This window comes from Castanea sativa, chromosome 1, assembly GCF_040712315.1.
Source record: "Castanea sativa cultivar Marrone di Chiusa Pesio chromosome 1, ASM4071231v1".
NCBI lineage: Eukaryota > Viridiplantae > Streptophyta > Magnoliopsida > Fagales > Fagaceae > Castanea > Castanea sativa.
The window spans coordinates 20472824-20487145 of NC_134013.1; the positions used below are offsets into that span (position 1 = coordinate 20472824).

At 33.7% G+C, this 14322-nt stretch overlaps 1 protein-coding gene across 1 annotated transcript; it reads left to right on the top strand.

Moving 5' to 3' along the window:
• The first annotated feature begins 1840 nt into the window (after positions 1-1840).
• Positions 1841-7216, top strand: LOC142622260 (disease resistance protein RPV1-like). The gene is made up of 3 exons (XM_075795711.1): positions 1841-2340; positions 6263-7027; positions 7192-7216. Exons 1-3 carry the CDS (start codon positions 1841-1843, stop codon positions 7214-7216), a joined length of 1290 nt encoding a protein of 429 aa, XP_075651826.1.
• The last annotated feature ends 7106 nt before the right edge of the window (positions 7217-14322 follow it).

Genomic DNA, 14322 nt, shown 5'->3' on the forward strand with positions numbered 1-14322 from the left:
GCTTCCTTAAGGTATGTCTCTCTCTCTCTCTCTCTCTCTCTCTCTCTCTCTCAGACTCTCTTTATTAATATTTACCCTGTTTTAAATGTTTTTAGCTTTATCCGGTGTTGGTATTGGTGTTGGTGAGTAAGGTGTAGGTGTTGGTTATAGATTATTAATTGTTGTTTAATGTTGGTGTTTGTTGGGGAGATATAATAAATTGGCTTTATCTGATTCATTGTGTGCTAGTGCTAGTGCTAGTGCAAGTGTGCAACTAATTAATAATTAATAAATATGGTTGTGTGTTGTGTGCTAGTTGATTAGTTGAACTAATTAGGTCATAAAATATGTAATAAATCACTCTTTTTTAGACTTGGACTTAAGCTATACGACCTATATATTTTTGTGCTGCACAATTTATTGACTTTTCTTTTTTTGTTAAGTAATAGTGTGATATTCCAAGTATCAAACAACCATAGCAATTTTTTTTTTGAGAAACAAACAACCATACTAATTAGTTGAACTAATTAATTTTGTTTGTTTGGGATATTAATTAACCAATAATTAATTGGGAAAAGCAACTAATAAACAATAATTAATAATTTAATTAACCAATATATTATAAAAGACAAAAAAATTAAATTATATTAGGCTAAACAACAATTAATAATTTTATAATTAATGAAACAACAATATAACAAATTATAGTTTATAAAAGACAAACAAATTAATGAAACAACTAAACAACAATACATTTGGGAAAAATTCCTAGAGCCGCCACTGGGAAAAATTGAGCTTCTTAAGGAACACCCTGGAAAAAATTCCTAGAGCCGCCACTGCACAAGTATAAGTGCTTGTAGCGTGTGGGGGGCAAGGGCCAGAGTTCAAGTCTCCAGGAGGGAGCTTCACACACATATACATTTTGATTAGGCTAGAGTAGAACTTCTATCTTGTATCAAAAAGATTTATTATGAAAATATTATGATATCATTTCTTAATTTTAATTTTTTATTATTCTTTATTTTATTTTTCTCTTTATCTCTTTATTTGTTTTCATCCATACACGTTTTTTTCTTTTCTTTTTTCCTATTTTTTTCTTCTCCACACAAGTATACTTTGCTCTTCACTCTCATCCATACATGTTTCTTTCTTTTCTTTATTTGTTTTCATTTTTGTTTTTCTACTTCAACTCTCTCTTTCTTCCTCTCTCTCTCTCTCTCTCTCTCTCTCTCTCTCTCTCTCACACACACACACAAATCGACTCAAATGGGTCAGATTTGTTTGCTATCTTTTTCTTTTTCTTTTTTTTTATCGTTCTGATTTGATTAGTTTTTAGATTGTGATTGAGTTTAGATAGAGATGTTTGTGAGAGAAAAGATCTGGAATGGTTGAGTGGAGGAAGAAAGAAAAAAAATTCTGCTTTCATAATGAAAGGCTTTTTTTTCAAAGTGTTCAACACCCTTTTTCAATTCACTCTTTTTATCAATTTCCCAATCAAACGCAATGTTGTTTTGTCAAACAAATGCCAAATGCCAACTCACAATTCCAATACGCCACTCTCACTCTCAAACTTTCTTCTATTTTTTAACTCCAAATTTCCATTTTGATTTGATCTCTCTGTCTAATTCAATTCACTCTTTTTATCAATTTCCCAATCAAACGCACTAATTCAGAGCATTTCAATCAAGTCTAAGCCTCACAAAACCGGGGCTCTTCTGGTGCAAGACTCAATTGTCAAAACCATGATCCTACTGTCAAAAAGGTATAGTTCATTTTTTCCATGCATTCACTTTCTCCCATTTCTTTTATTTCCCAATTCATCATATCTTTTATCTTCTCAATCTTCTGCTTATAGATCCCAATGGTTTTCCTAACGAATGAAGGAGCCTCCTCCTCTTCTTCCACTCGCAGATGGAAGTATGATGTCTTTTTGAGCTTTAGAGGTGAAGATACCCGTGCAGGTTTTACGACCTATTTACATAAGGCTTTGGAACAACAAGGCATTAACACCTTCATGGACGATAAGCTTCCAAGGGGAGAAGAAATTTCAACAGAACTTCTCAAAACAATTGAAGAGTCAATGGTTTTGGTTATTGTGTTCTCTAAAAACTATGCAGAGTCCAAATGGTGTTTGGACGAACTTGTTAAGATTGTTGAGTGTAGGGAAGATGACCAAATGGTTCTACTTCGACCGATTTTTTATAACGTAGAACCAAGAGAAGTACGTAATCAATTGGGAAACTTTGGGATAGCGCTAGCTAACCATGAAAAGGAGTTCAAGGATAACATGGGGAAGATGCAAAGGTGGAGGGAAGCCTTAAGTAAAGCAGCTAGTGTGTCTGGATCGCATTATGAGGAAGGGTATGTATCCAATGGTTGATATCATGATCCATGCTTTTATACTTCTAATGGTTTACCAAAACCACTAGATGCAAAAGTGTGAAAGTATTCTATTTTGATCATATCATTTTTTTTTTTTTTTTTGCTGAATATTTTTGATCATATCAATTGGTAGGAAGCTAGTTAGCCTACAAAGGTCAATCTTTGAAGTTGAAGAATTTTAGGGGCTGTTTGGATTTGCTGTTTTCATAACTCATAACTCTGTTTCCATAACTCATAACTCAAAAATGGTGAGACCCATGGCTGAGAAGTCCATTTGGATTTTGTTTCTAGTTTTTTTTTCCATCACTCAATTCTCTTATTTTTGAGTGATGAGTTATGGAAACTAAAAACACATTTTAGGTATTTTCAATTTCCATAACTCTGTTTTCAATGACATTCCCATAATTAAAACTAAATACTAGGTAGGTCCCATGGTCAGAGTGAGCCGCAACTTTTAACCCTCTTTTTTTTTCTTCACTGGGTTCAAGGAGTTTGGTTTCTTCATCGTCTTTTTTTTTTTTTTCCTTTCACACCAGGTGGCTTCTTCTTCTTCTTCTTCTTTTTTTCTTTTCCCTTTCACGTTGGGTCTTGGTCTTCTTCATTAAGGTTTTTTTTTTCTTCTTCTTTCACTAGGTTTGGGTTTCTGGGTTTTTTTTTTCTTCTTCTTCTTTCACTGGGTTCGGGTTTCTGGGTTTTTTTCTTCTTCTTCTTTCACTGGGTTCGGTGAGTTTGGGTACTGGGAGTTGAAGGAAAAAAAGAAGGAGTAAAAGCTACACCAAGTTACAGGTATGGGGCCCCAAACAGTTGAAAATTTTGAGTGATGACAAGTTGAGTGGTGGTGCTAAGCAGACTTCTTGTAGGTAGTTGAGGTATTTTAAGTGATAAGTGATGAGTGATGAAAATTGAGTGAGGAAAAAAAATCCAAATAAGGCCTTAACCTTTCCGGTTAAGAGTTTCACCCTTGTATTTTTTATTATTTTTCCAAAATATTGTTGATTATTTCTTTCCAACATTGGTAGTGGACAAGGTGGGTCTAGGAATTTTTTTAAGAAACTGAAATTATATATACAAAATCTAATTAAAAAAAATAAGTACTTGAATATATTATCAAACAAAAAATAAACACGCAAATATAAGCAATTTTACAATTTTCTTTTACAAGTTTTTATATTTTGAAATCTTCATTATCAATACTATTAGCTTCATTATTATTTTTAAGATTTATTATTATTATTGTTGTTGTTAAGTGAAAAGGAAAACAATACACTTAGAGCCATGAATCTGAGTACACCAATAACTTAATTTAATTGCCCAAGCCAATACCATCAATTTTTTTTTATAAGAAATGCGTAACTTTTATTAAAAAAAAGATAAAAACATTACATCTTGAATCAAAGTTGACTCAACAAAAATAGAATTTTTCTCTATCAAAGTAACAAAACTAACAACACTCCTAGCATGCAGAGCTAAGAGGTGTGCGAGGCGCTTGCCTGTCTTCTCATATGAGATACCAAGACCTGCCGAAAATCCTTGAGCTTATGTTTGATCCCATTAATAATATTGCCGATAGTAGCTGGCAACTCACAATACCCATTTATAGAATCGGAGACAACCTTTGAGTCACACTCTAACACAACGTCACGAAAGCCCATATCCCAAGCAAAAGTTACTCCTTCCATTGCTTTTGCTTCACACCCCGACGGTCCCAGTGCACAAGGTATATTTTTGCTTAAAGCTGCCAAAACATAGTCCACATCATCTCTAATCACAGCTCCAACTCTAAAGAATTGTGTTGCTACAATCGTGGCTCCATCAACATTGATCTTATATTATATTATATATAATATATAATATATAATATATATCTATATATATAAATATTATATATTATATATAAAATAATATAATATAATATAAAGTTCACAATCCTATTTTATAAGCTAGTGCCTATAACTAAATTATTGTACCACTTTATCCTTTAATAAAAGAAAAAGAAAAAAAGATTACCTCCACTACAATCTACGGTTCTACGTACACATACTGATTTTTCTCCCTCATTGAACAATACGAGTAGTGATCTTAGGTCACTGTTCTTTCAAAAATATCAATTAATAAAATATAATATACACTTACTAGTTACTTTACTAAAAGAAAGTCAAAATCAAACTTTAAATATGAAACTCAAATTGAACACAGGCAGCTAGCACAACAGCAGTAGTCATGTACGTGGTTATAAGTTCTCGACCTAGATCTTAGGATCTTAAAATCCTACATTCTTAAAATTAACGTCCCAAATCTCTTTAGGATCTGTACTAAAGTAGGATTTGTGTGGCCTTCAAAAAAAAAGTAGGATTTGTGTGGGATCCCGATCCTGATCTTAGCAGCCTCCAAATGGAGCCCAAAGGCTCCAAACTGATAATAAAAAAAAAACGTAATAAACAAATCAACCCAGCAGCCATTAATTGCCTAGATTTAAAAAAATGCAAAAAATGAAGCTCTAAGTCTCACCTCACCCTAACCTAATTGACAAAATCACAAAAGATAGAAGAGAAGAGAAGAGACTAGAGAGTTGAGGGCTAGTGCATGAAGGATAAAGAAGTTCATGCTATTAGTAATGAATTTGAGTTTGATGATGTCAATGAAAATGAAGTGAATGAACCTCCAAAAACAACATTGAGAGATTTTGATGATTATCCAATGGATAATGCGGGCCATGTGATGATTTCTGACAATGTTGAGAGTGTCGTTTATAATGATCAACCTTACTTTGAGGAACCTAGTCAAGATAACCAAAACTTTGGTTATGATGTTTGAGTGTGTTTGTGGTGTTGTTTGAAACATTATTTTTTGGTTTATCTCATTTATGTGAAAAATTATGTATTGCTATTTTGTGTTGTTTATGTGAGACATTATGCATATTTGTAGTGTTAAAATTTAGAATTTGGTATTTATAAGTTGAAACTTTGAACTTTGAACTTTGTTTATGTGTTTGTAATTTAGTACTTTGCCTTCTATTAGTAATTTTTGTCAAAAAGTACTTTTTTCTATGTTTCTTTAACATATATTATAAATTATAATTATAGGAATTTTTTAGTATTTTTTTAATTGAAAAGTAGGATTTTGCAATCCTCGTCCCGATCCTACAATCCGATCTCCAAACCCTCTCATCAATTCTGTGTGAGATCTCGATCTTGATAACCTTAGTCATACATGCACATAGTCATGATTATGGAGAGAGAGAGAGAGAGAGAGAGAGAGAGAGATAAATACAATTCACAAGTATAGTTGTGTGGAGGCAGTTGAGCTCTAAGCAGACGTTGCCTCTTTGATTCTCTTAGGTTAGGGTTTTTGTTTCCCACACACACACACAAAAAAAAAGAGAATTTTGTTGTTGGGCTTTTCTTTTTCTTTTTTTTCAAATTTTAGATCAATAAAGTTTGTTGTTGGACTTTTTCTTTGTATTTAAAGGGACCAAGAATAATTTAGGGTGCTCATAATTTTTTTTAGGTTACACAATACAAACTATTTTAAAAATATATGAAAAAGATTTCGAACATAACATAGCGCCACCACTAGTACTGGGTTTCCAATAAATATGCAACCTCACGAGAGGTGAGTTTTCATGCAACTACTTGCTAAGATTCCAAAAGTAATCTACTAGCCATTTTTTCAGATAGAAAAAAAAATGTTAATATTAATGATAGTACGGAAATCTTCTACATGTACTTTATTTAAAATGTGTTAGTTGTATCTTAGGACTCACAAAACTAGATATCTCAAATTTGGTTTATCTGCTAATCTAATTCATTATAAATCTAAATATGTTATGTATGTTTCTCAAAAAAAAAAAAAAAAAAAAACTCATTATATGTCATGTTTTCTTATGCTATGTGATTGGTAGCTGCACAACATATAAATCTGAATATGACTTTATTCAAGGAATTGTTAAAGAAATATCAAGTGCTATATTTAATCAGAGACCGTTATATGATGCTAGCTACTTGGTTGGAGTAAATTCTTGTGTAGAGGCCATAAAGTCACTTTTAGATATTGAGTCGAATGAAGTTCGCATGTTAGGAATTCATGGACTTCCTGGAGTAGGTAAGACTACAATTGCCAACGTTGTTTATAGCATAATTGCTCATCATTTTGAAGGAAGTTGTTTTTTAGAGAAGGTTAGAGAAAAGTCTCCAAATGGTAGCATAATACAACTCCAAGAGAAACTTTTTTCTAAGATCTTACGAGATAGCTATTTGAAGGTAGACCGTGAATCCGAAGGAACCAATTTGATAAAGGAGAGGATTTGTTGTAGAAAGGTTCTTTTAGTTCTCGATGATGTGGATAATTCAGAACAGATAGAAAAACTGCTTGGAAAATGTAATTGGTTTGCTTCAGGGAGTAGAGTCATTATAACAACAAGAGACATACAAGTGCTAACCACTCTTCCAAGAAATCATCTAATTTACAAGGTCGAAGAACTGAGTCCATGTGAAGCTCGTGCTCTTTTCAATATGCATGCCTTCCACACAAATGAACCTAAGGAAGATTATTCAAAACTTATAGAGCAAATTATATCTTATGCTAATGGCCTTCCACTAGCTCTAAAAGTAATGGGTTCTGATTTGTGTGGTAAAAGTATACATAAATGGAGAAGTGCATTAGAAATGTATAAGAACATTCAACATGAAAAAATTCAAGAGATACTCAAAATAAGTTTTATTGGATTGAATAAAAAAGAACAACATATTTTTCTTGATATTGCATGCTTCTTTAAGGGATTCAACAAGGATTATGTTGTAAAGATATTAGATGCTTGCAATTTATATCCAGATATTGGTATTGGAAGGCTTATTGATAAATGTCTTATATCCAGATATTGGTGTTTGTTGAGATTTTGGTTTTTTTAGTGATATTCCATTATTTTTAACCTGATAAATCCATGCTAGGTCTTACTAGAAAAGAACTGACATAATAAAATTTCAACATTAGACTACTCAAGTAGCTATTTGTTGGAAACTTGGGAGAGGTTGCCAAAGGAAGATGATTTCCAGTTGAAAAGAATAGGGATTACTAAGTTTGTTTAAAAGACTAAATGAACTGGGATCTTTCCTCATAGAAGCTAAATGGTTAGTGGGAATTGGGAACTCTATTCCTATCAACCCTAACTTTTGGCCTAAAGTAAGATCCCTTGTGTTTTGGAGAACACATATTTCAAGGGTGTGTGAGTTTGTTGATTAAGTAGCATCACAATGGAATAGCGCATTGGTGATGTTATTATTTGCACCTCATGTAACCAAATAAGAAGCCTCCTAGGTTGGGAGTTGCAAATAAATTGATTTGGTCCCATGAATCTGTCATGTCTCTTTAGAGTCATGTAAGTCCGTTGGCTTCTCCACAGTGAATGCTTAAATGGAAGAAGTAGAACTCAGATATAGTTCTCAGACGTGGGTTGCACTGTGAGAGCTAAACCTCCCTTTCAAAGTCCTTACTTTTCTATTAAAACTATAAATGAGTCTTCCACTGAGAAGAGAGTTTGCTAAGAGGAATTTAATCAATGATGCTTCTTGCCCTTTTTGTGCTACAATAGAGGAGTCCTTGGACTACCTACTTATTACCTGTGAATTACATAGCCAATTCAGAATTGGGTTGCTATTTAGTTGGATAGAGTGTACAAGGCACAAGATACGTGTCATCATTTCACTTTCATCTTTGCCAACACTTGTTGGCTTATTGTGTCTATAAAAAACAAAGTGCCTGCATGAAGCAATAATTGTTAAATGTTAGTAAAGTCCTGCGTCCCACTGTTACCTGTTTGCTATTTGTAGGGATGCAGGAAACACACGGCAACAGGGATCCTATTAAATTTCAACAATTTTAGTTCTATTTGTTATAATTGACAAGCACTAATTATGATTGAAGGGAGTAAAAGCAATTGAAATCAATTGAGGAGTGCCGCACTTCTTTGTAGGGATTAAATTACGAGACTCGTTTTGAATTGTTTTTACCTATAATGTGCTCTACAATGCCACGGTTGTTTGTTTGGTTTTTAGTGAAACACTACTTTTATAAAAGTAAGGTGAAGGGTGAGGTTGTGGGTTTAAGATTATGGGTACATGTGTAATTACTATCTCCTTTTTCTTTTTTTCTTTTTTAAAGAGTAAAATGGAGGGTGAAGCTATGGGTTATAAGACCAAACAAGTGCACTTGTAAATTACTAATAAAGAAAATTATCTGCAGATGTATTAGTTGAATTTTCACCATATATGTTGGTAATGAACACCTATCAATAATGGGAATGCATCTAATGCTGACACTTTATTTTTGGTGTATCTATTGCCTATTAAAGTGTAAAGTTGTGTTGGTAATTAGTACCAAGACATATCATATTTTTAGTGTAAGATGTAAATTTTGTCATTGGTATCCTTCTTCTTTATCCTCGCTATTCTTATTCAGGACTAGCAGCTATTGATCACTATACCAAGTTTTTTAATTGGTCTTTGTCTTGTAGCTTTTTCCCACAACAGAAAATTTCTTGGCAGTATAGCACATGAACAGATGTTTAAGGTGTGAATCAATCTCTTTCTCTCTTTCATAATATGTCTATACGATGATGTGAAACCTGTAAAGAATTTGGTAAATATAATTATTGTTGTATGCTTTAAATAGTTGTGTATTGAGGTGTGTATGCTGACAATAATTAAATCCATAAGATATTTCATAATTACAAACTCATGATTGGGGCATTTTCTTGAGTTGATATTTTTGGAGAAAAAAGGTCAGTTTCTTTAGATTATTTAAGTGCATTGGTCAAAGAGGTTGCATCTGCCCTCATGGTTCAATTTTATGTCATTATAGTGCAGTTGTTTTTTATTTTAAAAAAAATGTTAATGTCAAAATAATCTTTGCCACATTTTATTGCAAACTTGTATCTTTTAACTTGTATAAATATATATTTGATCGAGTATGTGGAGGTCGAGATAGTGGGCTCAAACACCTAGCAGATTCATGTGTAACTTACTGATCAAAAAATAAAGAAATACATATTTAAAAAATGCAATATTTTCTTTGTATTATGAGTAACCATCGACTCTCTGAATTTCTTAATGCAACAATGGGATTTAGATTATTATTATTATTTCTTTTGAATAAATGAACATAACTTTAATTAAAGAGGGTACAAGCAATCTACATAAAGAAACAGAGAAACAACCTGGACCAAACCAGACGCTTCTTAGGACTACCTAACAGTATCAAACACAGAGGAAGGACCATGCCTCAAACTACACAAACATCTAATTGGAGTAGTATTCTTGAGAAATCCCTTAGCTATCTTCATCAAAGATTATTTAGTTGGAATGCTTTTCAACCAATTCATTTTAAGATGTGTTTAAAACCATTTGTTTGCCAGTGATTGAAAAATTAATATTTTCTTGAATAATCTTGTTCTAATCAAAATTTAGGGGGCAACTTGGCAAGGGATAGGGCTGTAGTTTAAAGCTTTGTACACCCCAGTATTCTCTTGGTTGTATAAAAAGCTCAAATAATCCCCAAATGAGTGTTTGTTTGCTCATCACTTGTTAAATGACTAGCTTAGGTGTTATGACATAGGACAAAACCAAAACTTGATACCATGAAAATTGAAAAATGGAAACAATAAAGATCACCTAGGAGTCAGTGCGTAGGATTGTTTGGAGTCGATACCAAGGAAGATAGAAGACCTAGGAGTAAGCATCTAGCTTTGGTGGGAGTCAACACTAGACCATTGAAAAATTTCCAAGAGAAATTTTTATTAATCAAGCAAATTGTAAATTGTCTCCAAAGGCATAAAATATAGATTACTATGACAAAAACATAATTCTATTTGACTTATGAAAACCTAATTCTAATTGATTTGGGAAATCCCAATGATTGATTTATAAAAATAACCTTGACTCTAGGAAATAAATAAAATAACCCTATTAACTTCTAAGACTTAAAATAAAACATAATTGACTTCCAAAATTAAATAGAAATAAATATTTCTTTGTGCTTTATGCACTTTGATCTTTACCTTGAGATATGGTGCAAATTATTGTTACCAGTACATATGCATTTATGACTGCTTGGAAAGCCAATGAAAAGTGCATTCTTTCACTAGGGATTAGCATTTGACTTTGCAATAGAATGTGTAACCAACGCATGGTTTATAATTTGGAATTTTGGATTTCTGCTGATTGTGTTTTTCATTGCATATGAACAACTCGCAACTTTTTCTTATAGCTTGTTTTTATGGTGGACACTGTAATTGATCCTTGTAAATGACCAAATTTAACATCACTTTTTCATATAATCATATGCTAAATTGTCTTTTCAAGTGCTAGTACTATGGGTCATTTATCCCTTTTTGATCTTTTGCGCATTAACTATTTTGAGGGAATATCACACATAAAATAATTTAATGGGATCAAGGTGGCTCTATTTTATTGAGGGCATCTATGTGTAAATTTGATTTTAATGTTTGAATCTTTCAGGTACCAAGAGAAAGTGCAATTAAAGGAACCAATTGTAGTAGTTCAAAGAGTTTCTTTGCTGATTTGTAGATGGATGGTGGTGTAGGTCTTTTAGCGGTTCAAAGAATTTAATCGTTGATTAGTTTCATCACAACTTTTCACTTCAAATTTCTTTGGTAATCCTTCATTTGGCATCCTGATGACAGAGTATTGTTTACCATGCATTTACATGGTGGTATTGGTTGATCTTTTTTGAGAGGATTATGATGTATTTATTTTTGGTGGATCATGTTTTTCTTTCCTTTTGGTTTATGCATGGGAGGAAGACTATAAAGTATTTAAGTTTTCTTTGTAATGTGTTCTGTCTCTCTTTTTGTATTTAATGTTTTTTCCCCTAGGAGGACTTGGCGAAGATCATAAGGCATTTAATTTTGGTGTATCGTGTTTTTACTTTTAGTTCTTTTCTTCAGTTTTTGGACTTCTCCCTCCCAGTTGTATGAAATGAAGTAAGTTGAAGGCTATTTGCTCAAGCTGGGAGAAAATTTAATGAGATAATACCTGATTATGCAAAAATTGCATTCTTTATTCTTCTAGTTCAAGAGTAAAGTAGATATCATCTTTATTCCATAATATCCTGTCCTTTGAAATGGTTATTGTTGATGACTTAGTTGGATGTTTATCATTATCATTATGATTGATGGACAAACATATAGGATAGAAGCGAGAGTGATTAAACCAATCACAAGGGGTACTTTTACAGTTTCATAGGCAACAAATTTTATTCCCATATTTAAATATAGCTAACCCTGATATGGATTGTGATGCCTTTCTTCCATGTAGATCTTGAATTTCTATCCAGAATCAAAGGTAAGGGAATCTTGATGTTCAATGTCAGGTGCCAATACTGGCCGATTCCCCTACAGGAGAGGCTATATTGGATAAGAACACCAGTCAAATTTACCGTCAAAATATATGGTTGTTGGTAGGCTATTAGCAGTATTGCCCTTAAGGCCTCTGTCCCTGTCTGTCTTTACTGATTACTGGGTTTTTCATTTTCATCGATTTTCTCCACATAGCTTAGCAGTGCCTTGTGGTGGACGGTAAAATAATTTGAAATGGCAGTGACTTGTGGGATGGTGGCTGTGTTTGATGTTTTTAGTTTATGGGTAGAGATGCCAATTGGGGCTTCAAAGTGGACATATGGATTTTGGGTGTGCCAGAATGGGACAGAGGGTATACCGATTTGATGTGGTGAGTGGTGACATACACTCACTTCGCTATACTTCATCTTCATGTGCTAATTGAAGTCATTGGTTTTGTATGGGGGGCAATGAAAGGCATTGGTTTTCCATTACCTACATTATCTTCATGTGCTAATTGAAGTCATAGAAAAAAGCTCCCTCTTTTTCTTGATATATAAATTGGAATAACTATCAAGTTTTTGTGATATTCTGGTACCAACTTTAGTTTAAATTTAATTGTTGGGATAAGAGCAAGGAGGAATTAGAGCTCTGGGACAAAATGTAAAGCACTTTGGTGGGAATAGGTACTTCTAGATTTGGTAAGAAAGCTAACGGGGTTTATGATATACTGTTTATGATTTTTCTGGTACACCATGACACTAGATTTTGGGTTGTGTAGTCTTCTAGAGGCCAAAAGATTATATATATTTCTTTAATCACTGTATTAATATTTTTAATTCCTTACTAAATGGTTCATACGTTACAATTACAGTACAAACATGGGCAACAATGAAACACTAAAAAATTTAGGTTTGTTTTCACATGTGTTAAAAGCAAATTGATTGATCTAGAATGTTATCACGGACGAGCCACATGCAGGGAAATTTGCATGTGTGGTTCTGGCCATGCTATGATTTCTTAAGCATCACCACGGTGAGATCGGAGAAAGCTGTATTATGTGGATACTTGGTCATGTGCACAAAAAAATAAATTATTCTACTGGTATTGATTGATTTGGTTGATGAGTGTTAGAAAAAAGTGAATGCCAGGGAAAAAGTGCATTGTGAAATATGCTGAAAAGATTTGGTGTCCTATGACTTGGACGAAAACCTTTGTGCTACATTGTTTGAACTGGCTCAATAGTCAATAGGTTTCATAGTCTTGATAATTGGGACGAGGCTTTGTCCAGGTTTTGGTGCCTGTGTGCTGGTTTTTCTTAATGAAATCGGTTTATTTTGTTAAATTTTTCTTGATAAGTAATTATCTTATCAATGTGTGATGCCTTTTAAGGTTATTGGTGTGTTTCGAAGGATATGTTTGGATAGCCTAGTAATGAACCTATAAAACTGGAAAAGCTAAATAAAACTGAGAGAATTTCATTGATTAAGAGTCTGATACAAAGAACGAATTGAATTAATTAAATACAACACTAGCTACTCTGTTATATATACACAAATGAACAGTAACTAACTCTATAATTGACGCCAAAAGCGGTTATTCGAATACTCCAGAATCTGTACACGTGGCAGACTTGCGTAACTAATTCCTTGACATGTGGAACTGACTCCCTCAATATTCCTAGATGAAAAACTCATGATGTGGTATGGCCTCAAGCAATTCTAGAATTGCTGTGTTGATCAAGTCCCCTGATGCAAGCCCCGTGGTCTATGTAGTGCTCACCGTATCAGCAAATGCTGCATCACTTGTTGCCTTCATGCCCTGTCCAACGCGCCTTGCATCAGCCATAGCTGCACTGCCTACTGCTCTTGTGACTTGGCTGGTGCATCCCTTATCAGCTACTTGTGTGGCTTGAGGCATGCAACATTTCTTATCATTTTTAACACTCCCCCTCAAGAGCACAGCTCTTGCCTCTTGTTTTGCTGAGCCTATATAGGGATACTCTATTTGAGAAGTAAAAATATTAATAACACCTAGCCTTTTGATCAGTCTGGAAAAACTTTCCACTCCCAAAGCCTTGGTGAACACATCTGCCAATTGATTCTTAGTTGATACATAGAAGGTTTTGAGTGCACCATCAAGAATCTTATTCCTCACAATATGGCAGTCAGCTTCTATGTGTTTAGACCTCTCATGAAATACTGGATTGGCTGCGATATGAAGTGCTGCCTGGTTGTCACAGTACATTAACACAGGCTTATCATGTTTAACATGTAAATCTTGTAATAAATGCAAAATCCAAGTCAGTTCATAGGTAGTTGTAGCCATCGCCCTATATTTTGCCTCTGCACTGAACCTAGACACAATACTTTGCTTCTTAGACCTCCATGACACTAAGGCATCACCAAGAAACACACAATAGCCTGTTAAAGACTTCCTTGTGTCTGGACACCCTGCCCAATCCGCATCACAATATGCCTTAAGGTGCAGGTCAGATTCAGTGGGAAAGAAAACACCTTGACCAGGTGTCCCTTTTATGTATTGTAAGATTCTAGTGGCTGCTTTCATATGTGGTGCTCTAGGTTGAGCCAAGAATTGGCTAAGCCTATGCA

Bases quoted from the DNA above. Each gene is read 5' to 3' on its own strand.
- LOC142622260 (XM_075795711.1), top strand. From the start codon at position 1,841: ATGGTTTTCCTAACGAATGAAGGAGCCTCCTCCTCTTCTTCCACTCGC. The intron at 2,341-6,262 runs GTATGTATCCAA...TGTGATTGGTAG, and splicing joins GGATCGCATTATGAGGAAGG to CTGCACAACATATAAATCTG. The intron at 7,028-7,191 runs GTATAAGAACAT...ATTTATATCCAG, and splicing joins TGGAGAAGTGCATTAGAAAT to ATATTGGTATTGGAAGGCTT.